Source organism: Megalobrama amblycephala, linkage group LG12 (assembly GCF_018812025.1).
Source record: "Megalobrama amblycephala isolate DHTTF-2021 linkage group LG12, ASM1881202v1, whole genome shotgun sequence".
Lineage (NCBI taxonomy): Eukaryota > Metazoa > Chordata > Actinopteri > Cypriniformes > Xenocyprididae > Megalobrama > Megalobrama amblycephala.
Genome location: NC_063055.1, coordinates 9,555,202 through 9,574,594, shown reverse-complemented (window position 1 = coordinate 9,574,594; position 19,393 = coordinate 9,555,202). Strand labels below are relative to the sequence as shown.

General features: G+C 37.1%; 1 protein-coding gene across 3 annotated transcripts; it reads left to right on the top strand.

Moving 5' to 3' along the window:
- Nucleotides 1-751: 751 nt before the first annotated feature.
- LOC125279819 (paired amphipathic helix protein Sin3b-like) lies at nucleotides 752-18,862 on the top strand. 3 transcript variants are annotated; one of them, XM_048209867.1, is made up of 5 exons: nucleotides 752-912; nucleotides 14,961-15,067; nucleotides 15,155-15,308; nucleotides 15,393-15,465; nucleotides 17,439-18,862. In XM_048209867.1, the coding sequence occupies exons 1-4, from the start codon at nucleotides 871-873 to the stop codon at nucleotides 15,435-15,437; spliced, it is 348 nt and encodes a 115-aa protein (XP_048065824.1). In that variant the 5' UTR covers nucleotides 752-870; the 3' UTR covers nucleotides 15,438-15,465; nucleotides 17,439-18,862. The 3 variants fall into 3 exon arrangements, with proteins under 3 accessions (XP_048065824.1, XP_048065825.1, XP_048065826.1); XM_048209869.1 differs by lacking the exon at nucleotides 752-912 and adding an exon at nucleotides 13,908-14,195; XM_048209868.1 differs by lacking the exon at nucleotides 15,393-15,465 and having other exon boundaries at nucleotides 755-912.
- Nucleotides 18,863-19,393: the final 531 nt, after the last annotated feature.

Below are 19,393 nucleotides of genomic sequence, written 5' to 3'. Positions count from 1 at the left end.
TCATAAATAATAATCGTGTTTGCAGTGCACACTTCATATCAGGTAAAATAATCTATGCATATGTAATGGTGTGTTGGTTTTATCTAGTACAAATCAGCAAGTTTCTGTTTTATAGGTGAAAAGTCGCCAACTTTCAGCGCACTAGCTAGCTTAAATGTTAAACAAACATACAGCGATAGATGTGTGTGCCATCCTTTAAATGGTCTCTTAAAATAATCCACATTGCTAGCCATAATCATAGTTAGCCCAGCGTTAGGTTACATTAGACAATAAGTCTTGACAAAATTCCCACCCGAAAGTAGCTAATTCATATGTTGTCTAGGACAGTGGTTCCCAAACCTGTCCTGGAGGACCCCCAGCCCTGCACATTTTGTATGTCTCCCTCATCTATCACACCTGATTCAACTCATGAGCTCATTAGTAGAAACTGCAAGACCTGAAATGGGTATGTCAGAAATAGGGAGACATACAAAATGTGCAGGGCTGGGGGTCCTCCAGGACAGGTTTGGGAAGCACTGGTCTAGGAAATATCCAAAACTTAAGTTAATTTACAAAAATAGCTGTCACGGTCCCGCAGAGTCAGTGACTGTACATATTCAGACAGTTCTGAAATTTCTTCTGCATCTATGTTTAATAAATCCCTCCTAAAACATGCTAGCTTACGCTTGTCAACATTGAGTCCAGCGTCTCTTTTTGCCTCCAGCTAAGCCCCGCCCACCAGGAAACGTTGCAATGTTTACAAACTTTTAAGGGGTCTTCCACAGGTCACGTGACAGCCTCATTTCAAGGAAATGCTCCGGAACGCTGTTTCGGAGCACTAGTGTGTCGAACTACACATCCCTAGGCACAAGCTCCGAAGCCTCAGTTAAAATGTCACATCACTACCGGCAGCAGCACTTTCAGAAACTAAAGGTAAAGAGCATTGCAGCAAGTGCATGTGTTTTCTTCTCTCTTACAACGCATTGTGTATTAGGAAGTGCTGTGCTGTTCGTATGCATATGGGGCATGTCAAAGCATTCACAATGAGAGAGTGTGTGTAAATGGATTTGAAAATCTTACACACTTATTTACACCATTTCAAGTTAGAAAAGTCGAGTTATTGTCGCTTAACGCATCGATTCCTGGTCAAATCAATGCTAGTTTACCAGTCAAACTCGCCAGAAGGGAGCGCGAGATTCGGTGAACTGCGACCTGCGATTCAGTGCGAACAGGTGCGCGTGCCAGAAGGGAGCGCGAGTGCATGGAAAATTAACGTGAAGGGCCTTGAATCACCAGTGCAGACCACCATCAGAAGCTGAAAGCACGCCTGGTCTCGGCGACTTATTTGACTGAATTTGGTGAGTGATGGCAGGGCTCGACAATAAGGACTGCCCGATGGCCAGTGTGAACGACGCTCGGGACAGTAGACGCACCGGTCACTTGCCCGATCGGACCAGTGCTGTAGGGTGTGCGTTATATATTGTCTATAATATCGTAATTGTTGATTTAACGATCTGAAATGATCGAGTATGTCCCTCACTTTGCAAAAACATAGTCTACATGGTCTACTAGACATAGTCTAGTAGGTTAGAGTAGTTTGTGCGCATATACGTTTTCACTGCGTGATTTAGTCTATTAAAATGCCCCCAAAATTCAAGATAAGGGGCAAAAATGCCCCTGTATATATTTCATATATAATTTAACAAAATTAATCAATATTACACAAAGAGCGCCGTTTTTCTCCAAATATTAGCATGATTACCCTAGTGAAAAAAAAGTATACTAAGTATACTTGCAGCAAGACTAATTATTAGTATATTTCAAGTGTGTTAATGATTAGTTCATTTAAAGTGTGCTATTTTGAAACAACTAATTTTGTACTAAGTATATTTAAGTTGAAATTAAGTAGTATTAAAATACAACTTTAATTATATTTAGTATACTTATGTGTACTAAATTGGAACAACTTCAAGTATACTTAGTACACTTTAAGTATATGTCTGTGTAGGGACTAATTACATGCTTGATTAGTGATATTAAAGTGTACTTAATTTGTGTTATAAGTATACTTTATTTGTGTTAAAAGTATAATTTTTTTATAATAAACATTGTATTATAAGTATACTTTTTTTCTGTTATAAGTATACTTTTATTTGTGTTATAAGTATACTTTATTTCTGTTATGAGTACACTTTGTGTTATAAGTACACTTTATTTGTGATTTAAGTACATTACAAAATAATTACGAGTGTCTTCAGAAAACACAAGCAATATACAATGAATATATTGTTTTACAGGTAATAGTATATACTGTATGCTCAGTACCTTTGGCTTATTCCAAATATTAAACATTAAACACTTTGCAGTCAATAACAATACACTTTGTTATTACTTATACTTTGTATAATATAGTCAACATTTGAAGCGGATCAAAACCTTTAATCAAAGTTGTCCTAACTTTTTTGATCCACTTCAAATGTTGACTACTTTGAATTACATAATCTCACACAATACAGTTGTGCTACTATTTAAAAACAGTTTAACACATTTTCCCAAAGTTGAATGCAATTGTTTTCAAGGCCATTAAAACAAATAAAATGTAACAACATCACTAATGAAGAGACATATTTCATTGACAAATCCAATAGTTTTTATTTAAACTTAGATTCAGCAAAACTTACCATGTTTTTCATTAAAGAACCCTAACCCTAACCCTCTATACACAAATACAAATTACACATTATATTCCATTTTCTGATGAGCTTCTCATTGTGTCTGATGGCACAATGATGACCGCAGAGACTCGGGAAGAACAGCATCTGTTGACAGAATATACCAAAGATATAAGACAGTATGTTCAACTCTTTATTCACGTTTACAATAGTCTGTCTAAATCCTACATTGAACCAATACTATTTTTGAACAGTAAATGAGGATTAGCAGCAGGGAACTGTATCAGAATGGCATGTCGATATTTTCGGTAACGTTACATAGTCAAGCATTCAACACTTTATGAATTAATATCGTACAGAATACGGGCCGATTTGACCAATCATATGAATGTTTTGGTGCTGCATACAAACATGTGCCATAAACTCAAAAAGGAGATATCAAGCCGAAATATCGCTCTCCGTTTGTTAAAGAAAATAAAATAAAGTTTGTTAACTGGTAGACTACAACTCCCAATAGCAGCACTTTTCTCCGGTTCTTTCAGGATCGCGTAGGCCATTAGATTAGCCGGTTGTCGTCGCCATCACGGTCAGGCTGCGATGTCACTTGATTGAACTGGTCAGAATCCCCAAGATTGAGCGATGTATTGCGCTTTCAGTGTTTTATTAAATAAATTATACATTGCGACATTATACTTCACCTGAGTGACTGAACGAGGGGATTCAGACGACGACCATGACGTCAGCAGCTCTGATTGGCTGAAGGCAGTGAGCAACAAAATCTGATTGGTCACAGACCAAGTTGAAGAGACATTTGAATTCCGATAAGTTTAACCACTCGACATATTTTTTTCGCATTACTTGTGCTGCTGGTGTGTTGTTTAATATAGATTTGTGTGTACGACTGTAAAATGATTCTGCCAGTGTAAACTTAATAAACATTTACACATATTTGGAAATTGCATAGGCTACACTGCATATACTAAACGGGCTTGTAATGCATTATACTGAAATAAATAAGCACAAGTAATATAATGAATTCCAAGGATGAAGAAGTAAACTTAAAAAATACTCAAATTTAACATTAGATACACTACAACTTCAGGATATTAAATAATGTATTTTTTAAATATACTTTCAGTGCATTGTTACAATGATCATTTTCAGCACACTGTTAAAATATACCTCAAATATATTTTTATTAAGTGCAAATAAATACACTTTTAAAAAATAAACTGAACTTACACTTCAAGTATATTTTTCTAAAATATATTTTTTAGAAAATATACTAAAGTACAATTATTTTAAAGTGTGTTAAAAGTTGCATTGTGAAAATATGATACTAATATACTTTTTATATATTTAATGATAGTACATTTTTTGTTAGTATATTTGCAGTGTACTATAGAAAAAGGGAATATATTTAAAATACAATAAAGTATACTTTTTTTTCACTAGGGTACAAATGTGATATTGATTTTATTCAGCGTACAGTTTAATGAACAAGAACTTAATATCAAGTGACTTATATTTTAGACACCAAATCGTCTGTTTCGCCAACGAAAACAGTTCCAAAGTCCACAGAATTGTTTTGGGTCTTTGAGCAACACTTCCTGAATGAATCAGCCGCTTGAATGAATCAGTTGAATCTCAATGATTCGCTCATTAACAGTGATTCGCTTCCACCTACTGCCAGGTTTAATTTCACATTTAAAATGTCTTCATTTTTTAAAATGTCAAATAACAGTATTTAACGTTTTATATTTTGAACATTAATTTTTTTTATGCATCTGTAACTTCTCTTGATTAACTTTAATAAAGTTATCTATTCTATAGTTATACATTAGATTACAATTTCTGTACCTGAAAATCTTCTGTTTAAACCTACATGAAAAACTTGAAAATCACCATTTATTTAATTTATATGTTTGTTCTGTTGTATTTATTTGTGCTATTACTCGTAATTTGATTATTTGTTACTATTTTACTACTTACTGTTTGTCTAACAATATTTAAAATATTTAATCTAGTAGCTTTTGGTGTCATAACCTTATTTACTGAGGTTAAATGTATACAAAATAAATTAAAACAATAACTATGCTTATTTTATAGGCCCATTTTCTTGTCTTTTACTTTTATTAATTTTTTTGTTGTGGGGCCCGGAAAATTTCGGCAGGGCAAGTTAAAATTTGAACCACTGGCCCAACTGGGCCAGCAGAAAAAAATCCTTAGCGTTCAGCCCTGGATGGTTTCAGTAATTTTAATATTTTCTGGTATATCTAAGTTAAGTTACCCAGGAGCTCTGTTGACAGACTTAGCTAATGTTAGCTACAGCAGGACACAGCAGGAGAGAACGCAACGTTAGCCAGCTAGCTAAAGCTCCGGTGGAAAATTATTAGCTAACGCTAGCTTTTTTGAGGAGGTAAATTTTGAGGTGAAGGGACTGACAAGGCAGAAGGTAAAGTGGTCCACCGTTCTATCAATAAGTAGACCTGCCAACCTGTACGCAATTTGCGTAGCGGATCAAATTTGGACTTCAAAGTACGCTGGTACGATTTGTCACTCTAAACTACGCAAAAACCTGGTGACGCCTCTGTGCACGCGCAGGTGCAGTCCTCAAATCAAACAACAGCAAAAGAAGAAGAGTTTGACCAATCATAGCGCCAGGTTCTTCCCCCAAATATACTGTAAATGTTAGACCCAGTGACAGGCTGGCATGAAATGGCTTGCATAATACTTAGTAAGGAGGCCATAATAATTTTTGACTCAAGGCTGAAGTTAAGTTTCTCCAGCTCTCCCCAGGTTGGCAAAAAAAAGCATCTCAAAATGCATCAGATTGATGCTTTAAAATATGGAATATTTAATTTTTTCTTACGGGGGAGCATGCCCCCGGACCCCCCTAGAGGGGTAATGTCCTTCTCACCTTTTTCACCCCTGACCCATTTTCATGCCTGTGAATTAAAGTCTAATGTTTTCCCTTTACGCTGTCGTGTTTTCACCCTTGTTAAAGGTTTTCACTCTTTGTTAAAACCAAAACCGGTGGATATTTATTGTGAGTCCGCCAAAAAAAAATAAAAAATCGCACGTTACGCCTGATTTGTTTTAGGTTAAGCCGGTTTGTTTGAATTTAATTGACGTAGATAAGAGAAAGAAAGGGGGGTTCCCTGAGATACTTCACTCATACTGCGTATGGGGAAAAGCTCCTTTTTTAGTAGAGTACCTCAGGGATGACGTGTTTTTGACGTGTAGGCCAAACAGGTGTAGTTAGCGGCTCTGTGTCTAACAAACTGTTCACATTAAACCAGATATTTGGGTGAATTTCAGGTGATCTCAGCATGTGGGAGAAAAGGGAGAAGAAAGAGTGGGAAGGAAATGCAAATAAAGGTGCGTTCACGCGGCCTCGTAATTCCTGTAGTTACAAGATTCTAGTTTGTAAAAAGCGTTCACGTCATCGTAGAGCTCGTAATTACAGCTTGTAAGCTGGGAGTTTTCTGAAAGCTCATAGATGTACCACGTGGCCGCTGTACCACCTGACCGCTGTAGATTGATTTATTAGGCGTTGATAGTGGTGCCATGGAATCGCATAATTCCCAGTCCAAGGACCAAAAGGACGTGAACAGCTCCGAATATAACGTCACGTGTTGTCATTTCAAGATACCGGTAAATACAAGGTGACGTGAATGCAGCATTAGTCCCTTTTAGCAATTTGTTAGCAACTGGTTTAAAAAAATCACAAGCGGTTTATAACTGGTGTGTTTTATGTCATAGATCAAAATGTGAAAATATTTAGAGGCTTTGTTAACCACAGACCTTATTCCTGGCAATTTAGCAAAAACCCATTCAAAACGCCCACCTAGGGGTGATGGAACCTAAAATGCTAACTCGCTTCGCCTACAAACACACGTCATCCCTGAGGTAATCTATAACCAAAGACTATAGAATAATACAAGACGTGTCACTTGTATTGTTTTGAATGGGAGAAAGTGTAACGCGCAATATGGCGGAATAAGTCCCTCCTTCTAAATAAGTGTAGATTATTTGACCGCCTACACTTATTTGAACCGCTGCGGTCAGCTGACCTTCGATCCCTATCTTCTAAGACCGCTCTGCTATTGGCTCTAGCACCAGTAAAACGTGTAGGCGATCTGCAGGCCCCCTGCGTGCCTCGTATTTGGGCGTAATGACTCGAAGTTCATCCTGAAACCCAGGCATGGCTACGTTCCTAAAGTGCTCTCGACGTTCAGAGCGCAGATAATTACTTTCTCGGTGCTACCTCCCTCAGGCCAGGGGACGAGCGTGAGCTGGACTTACTCTGCCCCGTTAGGGTATTGAGGACTTGCATTGAGCGATCAGCGCCTTTTCGGCAGTCAGACCAGCACGTGGGAGCCAGCTCCCTCTTAGCATGTGTAACCATGAGGGTACGGTGGCTTTTGCCTCCCTACTTATCCCCTGGGCCCCTCTGGTGCCCAAGATAGGTTCAGTCATTCCCTTCCATGGCACGGTGTGATTGTATTTGTTCCCCATACGCACTATGAGTGAAGTATCAAAAGGGAACGTACTCGGTTACATACATAACCTCGGTTCCCTGACATACAGAACGAGTACTGCGTTTGCTGCCGTGCCATGGAGCGGTACGACTCGGTGTCGTCGCTTCAAGTCAAGTCAAGTCAAATTTATTTATATAGCGCTTTTACAATTGGTAATTGTTTCAAAGCAGCTTTACATATTAGAAGCACAGAAAAAAGGGAAGTGGTTAAAAATGAGCTGTACAAACAAGCGTGGTAATATGTAACATATACAAGATGGTGCTACATTAAGCCAATGTCGGCTGACTCCCAGGGGTGGAAAAAACCCCCTAGGAGAAAAACCCAGCGTGTTAACACTGGGAAAAAAGTCCTAGGAGGGAAAAAACCCCTTGGAAGATATATATAATATATGTAAATGGATATGGAGATCAAAATCTGAATTATACATTTTTATTATAGAGATTAAAAATAGATTATATATATGTAAGCGGATACGGGGATTAAAAATCTGAATTATAGATGCAGCCAGAACTGGATCTGTAGGCCCATTGTCTCCTGGGCTACGTTGTAGTCAGGTCCAGACACAGGTTCTCCATCTGATCTGGATACGGCCTGGATCCAGCACCCGGAAAACCTCAGGATAAGCAGAGAGACAGATATTAGCGTAGATGCCATTCTTATTCTGATGTACAGGTATATCTAGTGTTATAGGAAATGTTCTCGGTTCCGGCCGACCTAATTATTGCAGCGTAACAATCCTTTAACGGATTTGAAAAATGTAAATGTATTGATAATGTGTTATGTGTATGCAAGAGCAAAGAGATGTGTTTTTAGTCTAGATTTAAACTGACAGAGTGTGTCTGCTTCCCGAACAATGCTAGGAAGATTGTTCCAGAGTTTAGGTGCTAAATAGGAAAAGGATCTGCCGCCTTCAGTTGATTTTGATATTCTGGGTATTATCAACTGGCCTGAATTCTGAGATCACAATAAACGTGAAGGACTATAATGCATTAAGAGCTCACTTAGGTACTAGGGAGCTAAACCATTTAGAGCTTTATAAGTAAGTAGCAAGATTTTAAAATCTATACGATGTTTAATAGGGAGCCAATGTAATGTTGACAGAACTGGGCTAATATGGTCATACTTTCTGGTTCTAGTAAGAACTGTAGCTGCCGCATTTTGGACCAACTGTAGTCTGTTTAAAAACCGAGCAGAACAACCACCCAGTAGAGCGTTACAATAATCTAGTCTTGAGGTCATGAATGCATGAACCAACTGTTCCGCATTTGTCATTGAGAGCATATGTCGTAATTTAGATATATTTTTTAGATGGAAGAAGGCGGTTTTACAGATACTAGAAACATGACTTTCAAATGAAAGATTGGTATCGAAGAGCACACCCTGGTTCCTAACTGAGGACGAAGATTTAATGGAGCACCCGTCAAGTGTTAGAGAGTATTCAAGGTTTTTTCGTGAGGAAGTTTTTGGTCCAAAGATTAGGATATCAGTTTTTTCTGAATTTAATAATAAGAAATTTCTTGTCATCCAGTTTTTAATGTCAGCTATGCATTCTGTTAGTTTTGTGAATTTGTAGGTTTCGTCAGGGCGCGAGGAAATATAGAGCTGAGTATCGTCAGCGTAGCAGTGAAAACTAACACCATGCTTCCTAATTATCTCTCCTAAGGGCAGCATGTACAGAGTGAAAAGCAACGGTCCTAGTACTGAGCCTTGTGGTACTCCATATTGAACCTGTGATCGATACGACATCTCTTCATTAACTACTACAGACTGATAACGGTCAGATAAGTACGATTTGAACCATGCCAAAGCAAGTCCACTAATGCCAATATAGTTTTCAAGTCTTTTTAAAAGAATGTTGTGATCGATAGTGTCAAAAGCAGCACTGAGATCTAATAACACTAATAGAGAAATACAGCCACGATCGGATGATAGGAGTAGATCGTTTGTAACTTCTGTCGAGGATTGTGTCGATAATCATAACCTTGAGGACTAGATTCATTTAAAGTAATGTAATCGTCTGGTTTTAGCCAGGTTTCTGTCAAACACAGCAAGTCTAGTTTATTGTCTGTGATAATTTCATTTACAATAAGTGCTTTTGAAGAAATAGATCTAATATTCAGTAACCCAAGCTTTATCATTTGTTTATCTGATTTATCTGTGATTTTCATTTTTTGAACATCAATTAAATTTTTACCCTTAAAAGGTTTCGGAAGTTTTTTGTATTTACTAGTTCGAGGTACAGACACAGTCTCTATGTGACAATATCTAGGTGAAAGAGTTTCTATGTGCTGTGAATTATTTGAGTTCTGTGACGTGAGGCGGCTAGCAGACGGTCGGTTTAGCCAGTTTGTCTGCGTCCTAATCTGGGCCGTGGTTTGTCATGTTTCAGCTTCAGTCGATTGACCTGAAATCCTATGGCGAAATGCTCGCTTGTATAGCCAGACGCCCCGCACTGCACCGCATGAGTTTCATGCGTTTGCAAAAAGTTTCCCAGTTTGAACCAATGACTGTGCAGTTACACTGCGTTATTGAAAAAGGCTTCAGTATCAAGGAAAATGGTTTTTCTCCATACGCAGTACTCGTTCCGTATCTCAGGGAACCAAGTTCATGTACATAACAGTATGTTTGCTCCGCTAACAGCTGCTTTTGTCATACATGTGTCTGTTTTTGTTTTTAATCTGACCTTTGAAAGAAATCAAAAGTGTGTAAGCATAGCTTAATCGGTTCTCTGTTAAAGTTCCTGTAAAGTCAATTCTGAGAATTCTTTCTAAACACTTTATAAATGTTACAAATGTATTGCTGAAATACATTACAAAGTCTGTGAATTGTGTAATGCTTAATTGTGAAGTTAGAGCGTTAAACTGTTTTTCACCAAGTCTCTGCTCAGGATTTTTTGGGTGGAGCTAAAACGGGGGTCTAATGACGCACTAATGTCCCCCGAGCATAGCCCCTCCCCTAACACTATATAACTGTCGATGACGCACCGAGTGTGGCGCCGCCTCTTACTCTACAGCGGTTCATTCGCTCATTCTCGAGTGTAATTTGTTACAGTCATACAGCCCTTTGCACATTTAGCTAGTAATGCCTTCATCACGCAAATGCATAATAACAGTTATTTGATCAAAAATCCAGTAAAAACTGTAATATTTTACTGTCTATGGTTGAGACGGCAGCTCTCGCGAGTGGGTGTGATTTCAGCGCCGACAGCGGACACGCCCAGAGCAGAGAGCGCTGCCTATTTTTTCGAGATTTTGATAACTTATTTTATTTACTTGCAGATTTTTTTTAATCATTCAAATTTGGCTGGGTAGTTAATAACACATTTTTCTGTGGTGTGACAAACTCAAAACACATACTTTAAAATGACTTTACAGGGACTTTAAGCAGTTTGAATCGCATTTTTTTTGTTTTTGTTGTGAAATCGTAGCGGGGTTGTTGTGACTAGCATTAATGCTAACGCAGCAAAGCTAAAAGAGTCAGTGAGCCTTTATTTTCCTCACTGAATTTTAATGACAATACAAAGAGAACATAAACCGGCTGCTTTTCTCTTATACCGCTTGTTTTTAGGTCATTTATTTGCATCTTAGTGTTTGTATAGGACATAGTAACAGTTCTTTTTTATCTTGAAGGTTTATTTAGGCGTGCGTTTTTTTTTCTCTCATTGGGTTTTTTTTGTTCTTCTGAACAGAGAGGAAAAATACCTTGCGTTTTCTATGCGTGTAGTGGTTTAAAAATAAAATACCCCAGTGCTTTCTTTTTCTTTCTTGTCTTGCATAATTCAAAGAATGTACTGTAGACAATGTATTACTTTAATAGTATAAGCAAATGCAAAGTCATTCAGTGTGATGGGGCTCCACATTCACTGGAAATGGACTTGATGACCCACATCTGTCCTTTCACGAGCCAAAAAGGGTAAACTACCGTAATACTACCATGGTATTTTGTACATGCACCTTAGAAAAAGTACTGTGGCAGTACCATGGTGTAGCTATGGTAATACCATGGTACTTTGATATATAACATGGTGGTGAGATTCATGTATTTTTATGTTCCAAGAACTTCCATGAGTAGGGCTGCACAATTAATCGAATTTCTAATCGCGATTACGATTACGGATGCCACGATTTCGTAATCGTTCAAAGGCGCGATTACAAGGAAAAATATCCACTAGATTATTCTGCATGTTTAAGAGGAGTGTTTAGACTAGAGCATGTCACGTTGTGAGAGGTGAATATCACGACTACTTCAGAGTGTAAAAGGTCTAAGCCAGCACAAAAGGAGCTACCAGTGACTTCGGTGTATGCTGATATGTCGGACGCACACGAAACACCAGGTGGAAAAAAGCGAAACACCAGGACCCGCCATTTTCAAAAAGCCGTGTACACAGCCTAGTGCTGTCAAAAATATCTATATTCCTATATACGCATCTATACTGAAATATCAGAAAGGATACCAATACTCCTTTCTGGAGTATACACCAATACCAGCTGCGCGTTCTCGTTGTCCCCTCTGACAGCGAGTTGAGACGCACGCGCTCTTCTCATTCAATCGTCTCATGGGCCGTTTCTCAATATGCGTACTTGTCTGTACTTGTGCTCTCGTGGACTTGTGAAACGTCATCAGTCGCTGTCCAAGTACTGTTCCAATTCAAAGTTCACATCTAGCCAAGTTCAGTTCAAATTCCCGGATGTGTTCTTGATCCGCCCCTTTTATCGAGGATGCATCGAGAGGTAACTTGTGCAGACTTGAGACAGCCAGGTATCCCAGAATGCATCTCGCACTAACCAGCAAGCGTCAATAGTAAAGGAGAAACCCCGCATAATTTAAACATATTACTGTTTTTATGTCATGATATGTAGTTTTAAGAGTTTTTCAGGCGAGAATGTGTTGGTTTAAAGCTCAAATTTGTGTTTTATTGATACAGATTGCGCCTTTCTGACAATTTGATCTGACGTTGTCGGAGTTGTGAGATCCAGGCGATCACCGGACGCTCAGCGCTCATGTACCCAGCCGAGAGCAGCCTTATCTCGGCTTGTCCTTCTGACGTTTGCCGCTGGCTCCGTTTTGGCTGAGGGCAACGTGACGTTTGTTCATAACTTTATATATGGCTATTTAACTTTTGTATCCTACTAAAGCGCTGATTTTGTACGCTTGACTGAATTGTTTGCTTTATTTCTTATTGTATATTCTTACCTTTTATATTGATCATTAAAACTGACATAAAACAAAGAGACATGGTTTTGTTTTATGTTATAGCCTATTTCATTTTATTACAGTGAAGTTAATCAGAGTAAGCACAGATAGTACATTTAATATTTTTGAAATATATACGAAAAGAGGCAGGGTTGTTTAATATTTCGTTTTGTTATAAATATATGCACATTGCAGATAATCAATCACTGGTTGCCTGAGACTATTAATATGTTTTTGTTTGTTTTTTTTTAAATAAAACGAAAAGAGGCAGAGTGGTGTTTTATAACAAATTTCGTTTTATTGTTGGCTAAAATATACATAAAGAGATAACCGGAGAAGCCAGAGCGAGCTGAGTGACGTTATCAAGAACGCTGCTGTTCCATTTGCAGAATCACCGGACTTGTGTTCTCCCGTCCACGGGAGCTCGTTCTCCTGAGTCGAACTTGCCAAGTCATAACTACCAAGGATGCGAGTCCGAAGTTTGCAAACTTGGTTTTGAGAAACGGCCATGCTCTCCGGTTTAATAGAGTGCCCCAGGGATGACGCGTTTTTGTAGGCAAAACCCGGAAGCGAGTTAGCATTTTAGGACTTCCGGTTCCAACGCCGTAAAGTCTATAGGTGCGTCCCAATTCGCGTACTTATGCACTATTCTATGATGTTTTTAAGTATAAATAGTGCAAGTAGTGCGTTCACACCGGTTCACACTGAAAAATCCAAAAAGAAAAAGTACACTTTAAATACCCGGATGATGCACTAAATTAACGGAAAAAACGAAGTGTGGAATGTTGGACACTTGGTGCACTCAACTGTCGCAGCTTTAATTACATAGTGGAGGGGAAGGGAGGATCGGACTCCGTTGTTAAATGACAAAATAACCTTATACAATTCACGCACTACATGGATAAGTGCATAGTGCACAAGTACATAGTGTATAAGTGCATAGTGTATAGTGCGTCATTCTGGACGCAACTTATGGGTTTTTTGAATGGGTTTTTGCTAAATCGCCTGAAATAAGGTATGTGGTTAACAAAGCCTCTAAATACTTTCACGTTTTGATCTATGACATAAAACACACCAATTATAACCCACTTGTGATTTTTTTTTTTTTTTTTTATTACTTTTACTGTGTCTTAAAATCGGCGGTTGCTAACAAATTGCTAAAAGGGACAAACTTACTTCCTTTGGCGGGGACTTAGACGTCATCATGACAAACAGGACATTTGGACAGCATTTCTCATGAAAAAGTGGATAAGTATTCATACACAGCGTAGATCATAATCAGAGCATGTTTTTAAATAGAGTTGTTTTCTAAATAAAGTTTGAGGACGCTTGGTGGTGACGACGTTGATCCACGACCATGGTGTGCTGTAGTCCGTTTATAGCCTATTAGCCTTTTATATCTGACGACTTTATTTAGGCTTCAAAATCTATAAATGTTGTGTTAACTTGTAAAGATTATCTTGATAGACAAAACGTGTAAGTTTCATAACCCTTTGTTAAACACAGAGCTTTTCTGCGATTTTCCAAAAGTCTATGGGAAAAATGAATAAGCTTTCAGTCGAGGGAACCCGTGCGCCGCTAACTTCCGGGTTGGCCTACAAAAACGCGTCATCCCTGGGGTGTGACCGGGTCTAAATTTCGGCGCGGGATTGCGCATAATTATATTAATTCCCGCAGATTTCGCGCTCACGCGAAGCGCAGACACATAATAAAGCCGCCTTTGACATACAAGCGCCAAAATAAGCTCTTTTTCGCGGACAATTAATGGTCAAATACACTCAGAAACAATGTCACAATGTCCATCTTGGTGAGTATTAATGTAAAACAGTTCAGGAAGAATGTGTCTGTCAAATCTTAAAGGGACAGTAGCCGAATAAACATGCCGCTCTCTATGTTGTTAATGTTCATCAAACAACAAAAGACAAAGAAAAAGTCACTTACTGCTCTTGACTGATTAACTTCTGTAACTTTAATTGATTAATTTTTACAATGAAGATTATCCATTGTTATTTTACATTTGATTACTTTGTTTCTTTATTCAGTTTCTTACCTGATCTGTTAGACCTACCTGAAAAAAAGAAAGCTGTCTATTTAATTTCTATCTTTCTATTGTATTTGTGCTATTGTTAGTAATTTGTTCATTTTTTTAAATTATTATTACTGTTTACTTGAAAATCAAAGTACCATTTGAAATCAAGCAGACCAAGTAAAAAAATATTATTGCTTCAAACAATGGTATAAAGCTATTCAAAACATCATTCAATGTAAATTGTGAGAATCGTAATTAATAATCGCAATTACAATTTCAAGGGAATAATCGACAATTATGATTTTTGTCATAATCGTGCAGCCCTACTTCCATGTTAAAAATATGCTAGTATTATTATGATACTTTTTTTTTTTTTTTTTTTTTTTTTTTTGTAACTGTTGTAAATACATGTTATTACCATCCCATACATTTACTGGTAACATCACATTACTTTTCGGTAAGCGTTCTGTCACTATGTACATGCTTATTGTGTTTTATATTGTTTGGAAACATTTTAGTAAACAAGGTTTATTCTTGTTGCAGTTGGAGGATGCCTTATCTTACTTGGACCAAGTCAAAATACGGTTTGGAAATGAACCAGGAATATACAATACGTTTCTGGATATCATGAAAGAGTTTAAGTCTCAAATGTATGCAAGTGTCTGTGCACTTAAAATATGCTCCAATGCACAAAAAGTATTAATGAATGAATGTATTTCTGATGTCTCCATCCACAGCATTGACACGCCAGGCGTTATCAACAGAGTTTCTCAGCTCTTCCATGGACATCCTGACCTTGTCCTGGGGTTTAATGCCTTTTTACCACCTTGGTATCGGATCGAAATTCCTAGGAATGGATGGGCATTTATTCAGTCCCCGTTTCCCTCACAGGTAGAACATGTGGTGCAACAGTTTACTACTAGTTTGCATTGGTGTCTGTGTTTTGTTCTTCATTTTTTTTACTGCTTGTTTCAGTTCGTCAACTGTGAAAAGGTCATCACTGAATTCATCTCTGAGTGAAACAAGATATTTGGAGAAATCCTAAATAGTTTGTCTTTACTTTTTTTAAATTTTTTTGGGAATTGATTGGATTGTGAAAAGTAAGCGTTGTCTACTAGAATGCAAGATTGCTAAAACAATGCCTAAATAGCTGTTTGGCCTTTTCAAATAGCCCACATTGACTTGCTGGCAGAAAAGAAAGGTAGAACAAGTAATTACATGAATGATTGATTGCAAAGACAAATATTTTTTTATTTTTTTATTTTTTTAAATTAATGTGTAATAGAGTAAATAGGGTTGATATTGATTTTTATGTTGACTTTGGCCCTGTCCCAAATGGGCCCCTCACTGGCTTCCTTAGAGTTGACACTTTGGTGACATCATGCCACATAGACTGTCAGGGAGTAGTCTGCTGAATCCAGTCACATTGTGTTTTCGAATAAATGGACATTTATTTTTTTAAAATTCGCAAGAGGTTTATTATTGCTTGCATGTAGTTTTGATTGTCATTAGTCAACAGTTATAGTTGTAATTACATACCAATAATTCCTCCAATCTATGTAGCACTGTTATGGATATTTCCACAGATTGATGAATTCAGTTGGCAGATGAATTGTGTTAATACCTTTTAAAACTTTAAACAATTAAGTATAAAAGTGTTTGATACCGTGTTTCTCCCATGCAATAGACAAATAAGCTGTTTTTTAAAAGAAATCATTACTTTTATGTAGCAAGGATGCATTAAAGGGTTAGTTCACCCAAAAATGAAAATTCTGTCATATACTACTCACCGTCATGCTGTTCTACACCCGTAAGACCTTTGTTAATCTTCGGAACACAAATTAAGATATTTTTGTTAAAATCCGATGGCTCCGTGAGGCCTTCATAGGGAGCAATGACATTTCCTCTCTCAAGATCCATAAAGGTTCTAAAAACATATTTAAATCGGTTCATGTGAGTACAGTGGTTCAATATTAATATTATAAATCAACAAGAATATTTTTGGTGCTCCAAAAAAACACAATTACGACTTATATAGTGATGGCTGATTTCAAAACACTGCTTCAGGAAGCATCGGAGCACAGATGAATCAGTGTGTCAAATCTGCTGTTCGGAGCGCTAAAGTCACATGATTTCAGCCGTTGGCAGTTTGACACACGATCTGAATCATGATTTGATACACTGATTCATTTGTGCTCCGATGCTTCCTGAAGCATTGTTTTGAAATCGGCCACCACTAAATAAGTCGTTGTTTTTTTTGTTTTTGTTTTTTGGCACACCAAAAATATTCTTGTCGCTTTATAATATTAATATTGAGCCACTGTACTCACATGAACTGATTTAAATATGTTTTTAGTACCTTTATGGATCTTGAGAGAGGAAATGTCATTGCTCCCTATGAAGGCCTCACGGAGCCATCAGATTTCAACTAAAATATCTTAATTTGTGTTCTGAAGATTAACGAAGGTCTTACGGGTGTGGAACGGCATGAGGGTAAGTAATAAATGACAGAATTTTCGTTTTTGGGTGAACTAACCCTTTAAGTTGATCAACATGCAGTAAAGACAGTTATGAAGTTACAAAAGATTTCTATTTCATCAAAGACTCCTGAAAAAAATGTTTCACAGTTTACACATCAATATTAAGCAGCACAGCTGTTTTCAACATTAATAATAAGAAATAGCAGTAAATCAGCATATTAGAATGATTTCTGTAGGATCCTGTAACACTGAAGACTGGAGTAATGATGCTGAAAATTCAGCTTTGTAATAATATTTCACAATATTACAGTTTTTACTGGATTTTTGATCAAATAACAGCATCCTTTGTGAGCATTAGATACTTTTTTTTTTTTTTTTTTTTTTTTTTTTTTTTTTAAATATTTAAAAAAAAATCTCACCAACCCCAAACTTTTGAATGGTAGTGTATGTTTTGTGTTAAAGTGATGTAATGAACCTATGTGGGACATTGTCTTTCTTGGTATATTAAAGTAAGACTTTGGTTCTTATTCTTTCCCCCCAGGTCTCTCCAGGACCAGGAAGGAGCAGGGGTTAGTGCCTCTTCGTCAGTATTGGCTGAGGCATGGTCGGCTCAGAATGAATTTTAGCTGATATGTATGTTTTGCTTATGTTTTGCTCTTTTTTTTTTCTTTTTTTTTTTTTTTCCTTCCAGTATTTAGTTCATTTTGATACTTTTTTTCAGCAGCATGCATTGATGTATCAGCTGTGTCAGTCTTTCAGCTGTAACTAAAATCTAATCAAAAGATGGATTTGTCTTCAAAATCTCTCTTTCTGTTTGATATTCTTATTTGCTCTTTAAAAGATGTGTTCATGCTTTGAAAAAAAAAAGTACAGATAGCAGAGGTCATCAGTGGAACCATAGGAATACACTCAACATTTACAAACTACTCTGTAAAAGGAGATATTTACTCCATGTCTCTATTTAATCACAGAACCACAAGTTTTTTCTATTTTTTTAAAGTCTTAACTTACTCAAAAGTACAACCAACTACAAACAATGTCACAGTCAAGTATTTAAGAAGGGATACAACATCAAGATAGGAGATAGAAAAGATGCAGAGATATCAAGCACTTAACATCATGGGTGTAGCAAGCAATCAAGTCAACATAGTTTATTTCCCCCCATGAAGAAAAGATGTATTATTCTAGCTCTGTATTTGAAAGTAAAAAAAAGTACAAAATAAAAACCCTACATTTTGAGGGTTCATCTCATAACAGAACCCTTAATTAGGGTGTTAATGAGAATGTTAACATGTCCCATTCTTCTCCCAATCCTCCCCAGCAATTCCTCATCAGAGTTCACAATATCGACCCAACATGTCCTGTCAAATGGGCACAAACCCTGGGGATGAATGTGTTATGAGTACAAATATACACCTACTGTAGATAAAACCGATCACATTCCATATTCACCAAAGCATCTTAAGTTACACTATTTCCATAGAATTCACATAAGACGGTGTGGGATTGTGGCTAATCAAAAATGCCCTTCATCTACCATAATACTGCTCATTTCAAGAAAAAGGCTTCGACTTGTACATAAATAATTAGTACAATAAATTAAACAACATTCTTTTACACATTTCAAATGTAAAAAATTAAACTATTTACAGTGCAAAACAAAAGCAGCATGCAGGCAAGACAATTGGCAATGCATTACAAAAAGCACTGAATGGGGCAAATTTGTGCTCAGCATCCATATGTACGGTGATATTGGTTCAAAAATGTGGAAGAGTGTATAATTTCTACAATTTTTGTGTGCCACTCGATAGACTTGATAAAGGATTCAGTCAGTTTTGAGAGAATTAAAGACAGAGCTAAGTAAGACAGTGTGCCAAAAGGTCATTTTGAGAACAACAAGATTGATGTCAGAGTGATCCTGTCATATTTGGGTTTTATAAACCACGCTTATTTTTAAAACCTTCATTTTGTGTCAGCCTTATTTATTCAAAAACAAGAGATTGACTAAAGCAATTGATACATTCAGTATATATTTTATGGTGCCTGAATGAAATATTTGAATAGGTGGCAATATGTATTTTTTTCAATGACACCCAAATTGTTTCGCTAAAGCAAGATTTAAAATTTGTAGACAATAGTTATTTAAAAGCAGACAAATGTTATTTCTCATTTAGACTATGCATTGACCTGCTGCTATAATGAAGAGTTGTTTACAAATGTATTTTTCATACAAGAATATATGGGTCATTGATGAATAAGGTTAATTGTAAAAAAAAAAAAACTTAATTTTGAAGTTTTATTAAGTGTTAACAATGAGATTATATGGTTTTATTAAGGCAGGAACACACCAAGTCAGTGTTTTCTCAGTGTGTTCCGCACCGTCAGCTGAAGTTGGTTCTCGTCTGCTTTTTTCACTAGTTCATCGGCTTGGTGTGTTCCTGCTTAGTCAATTAAAGACATGAACACACCAAGCTAATGCCGACGAACTAGTGGCGA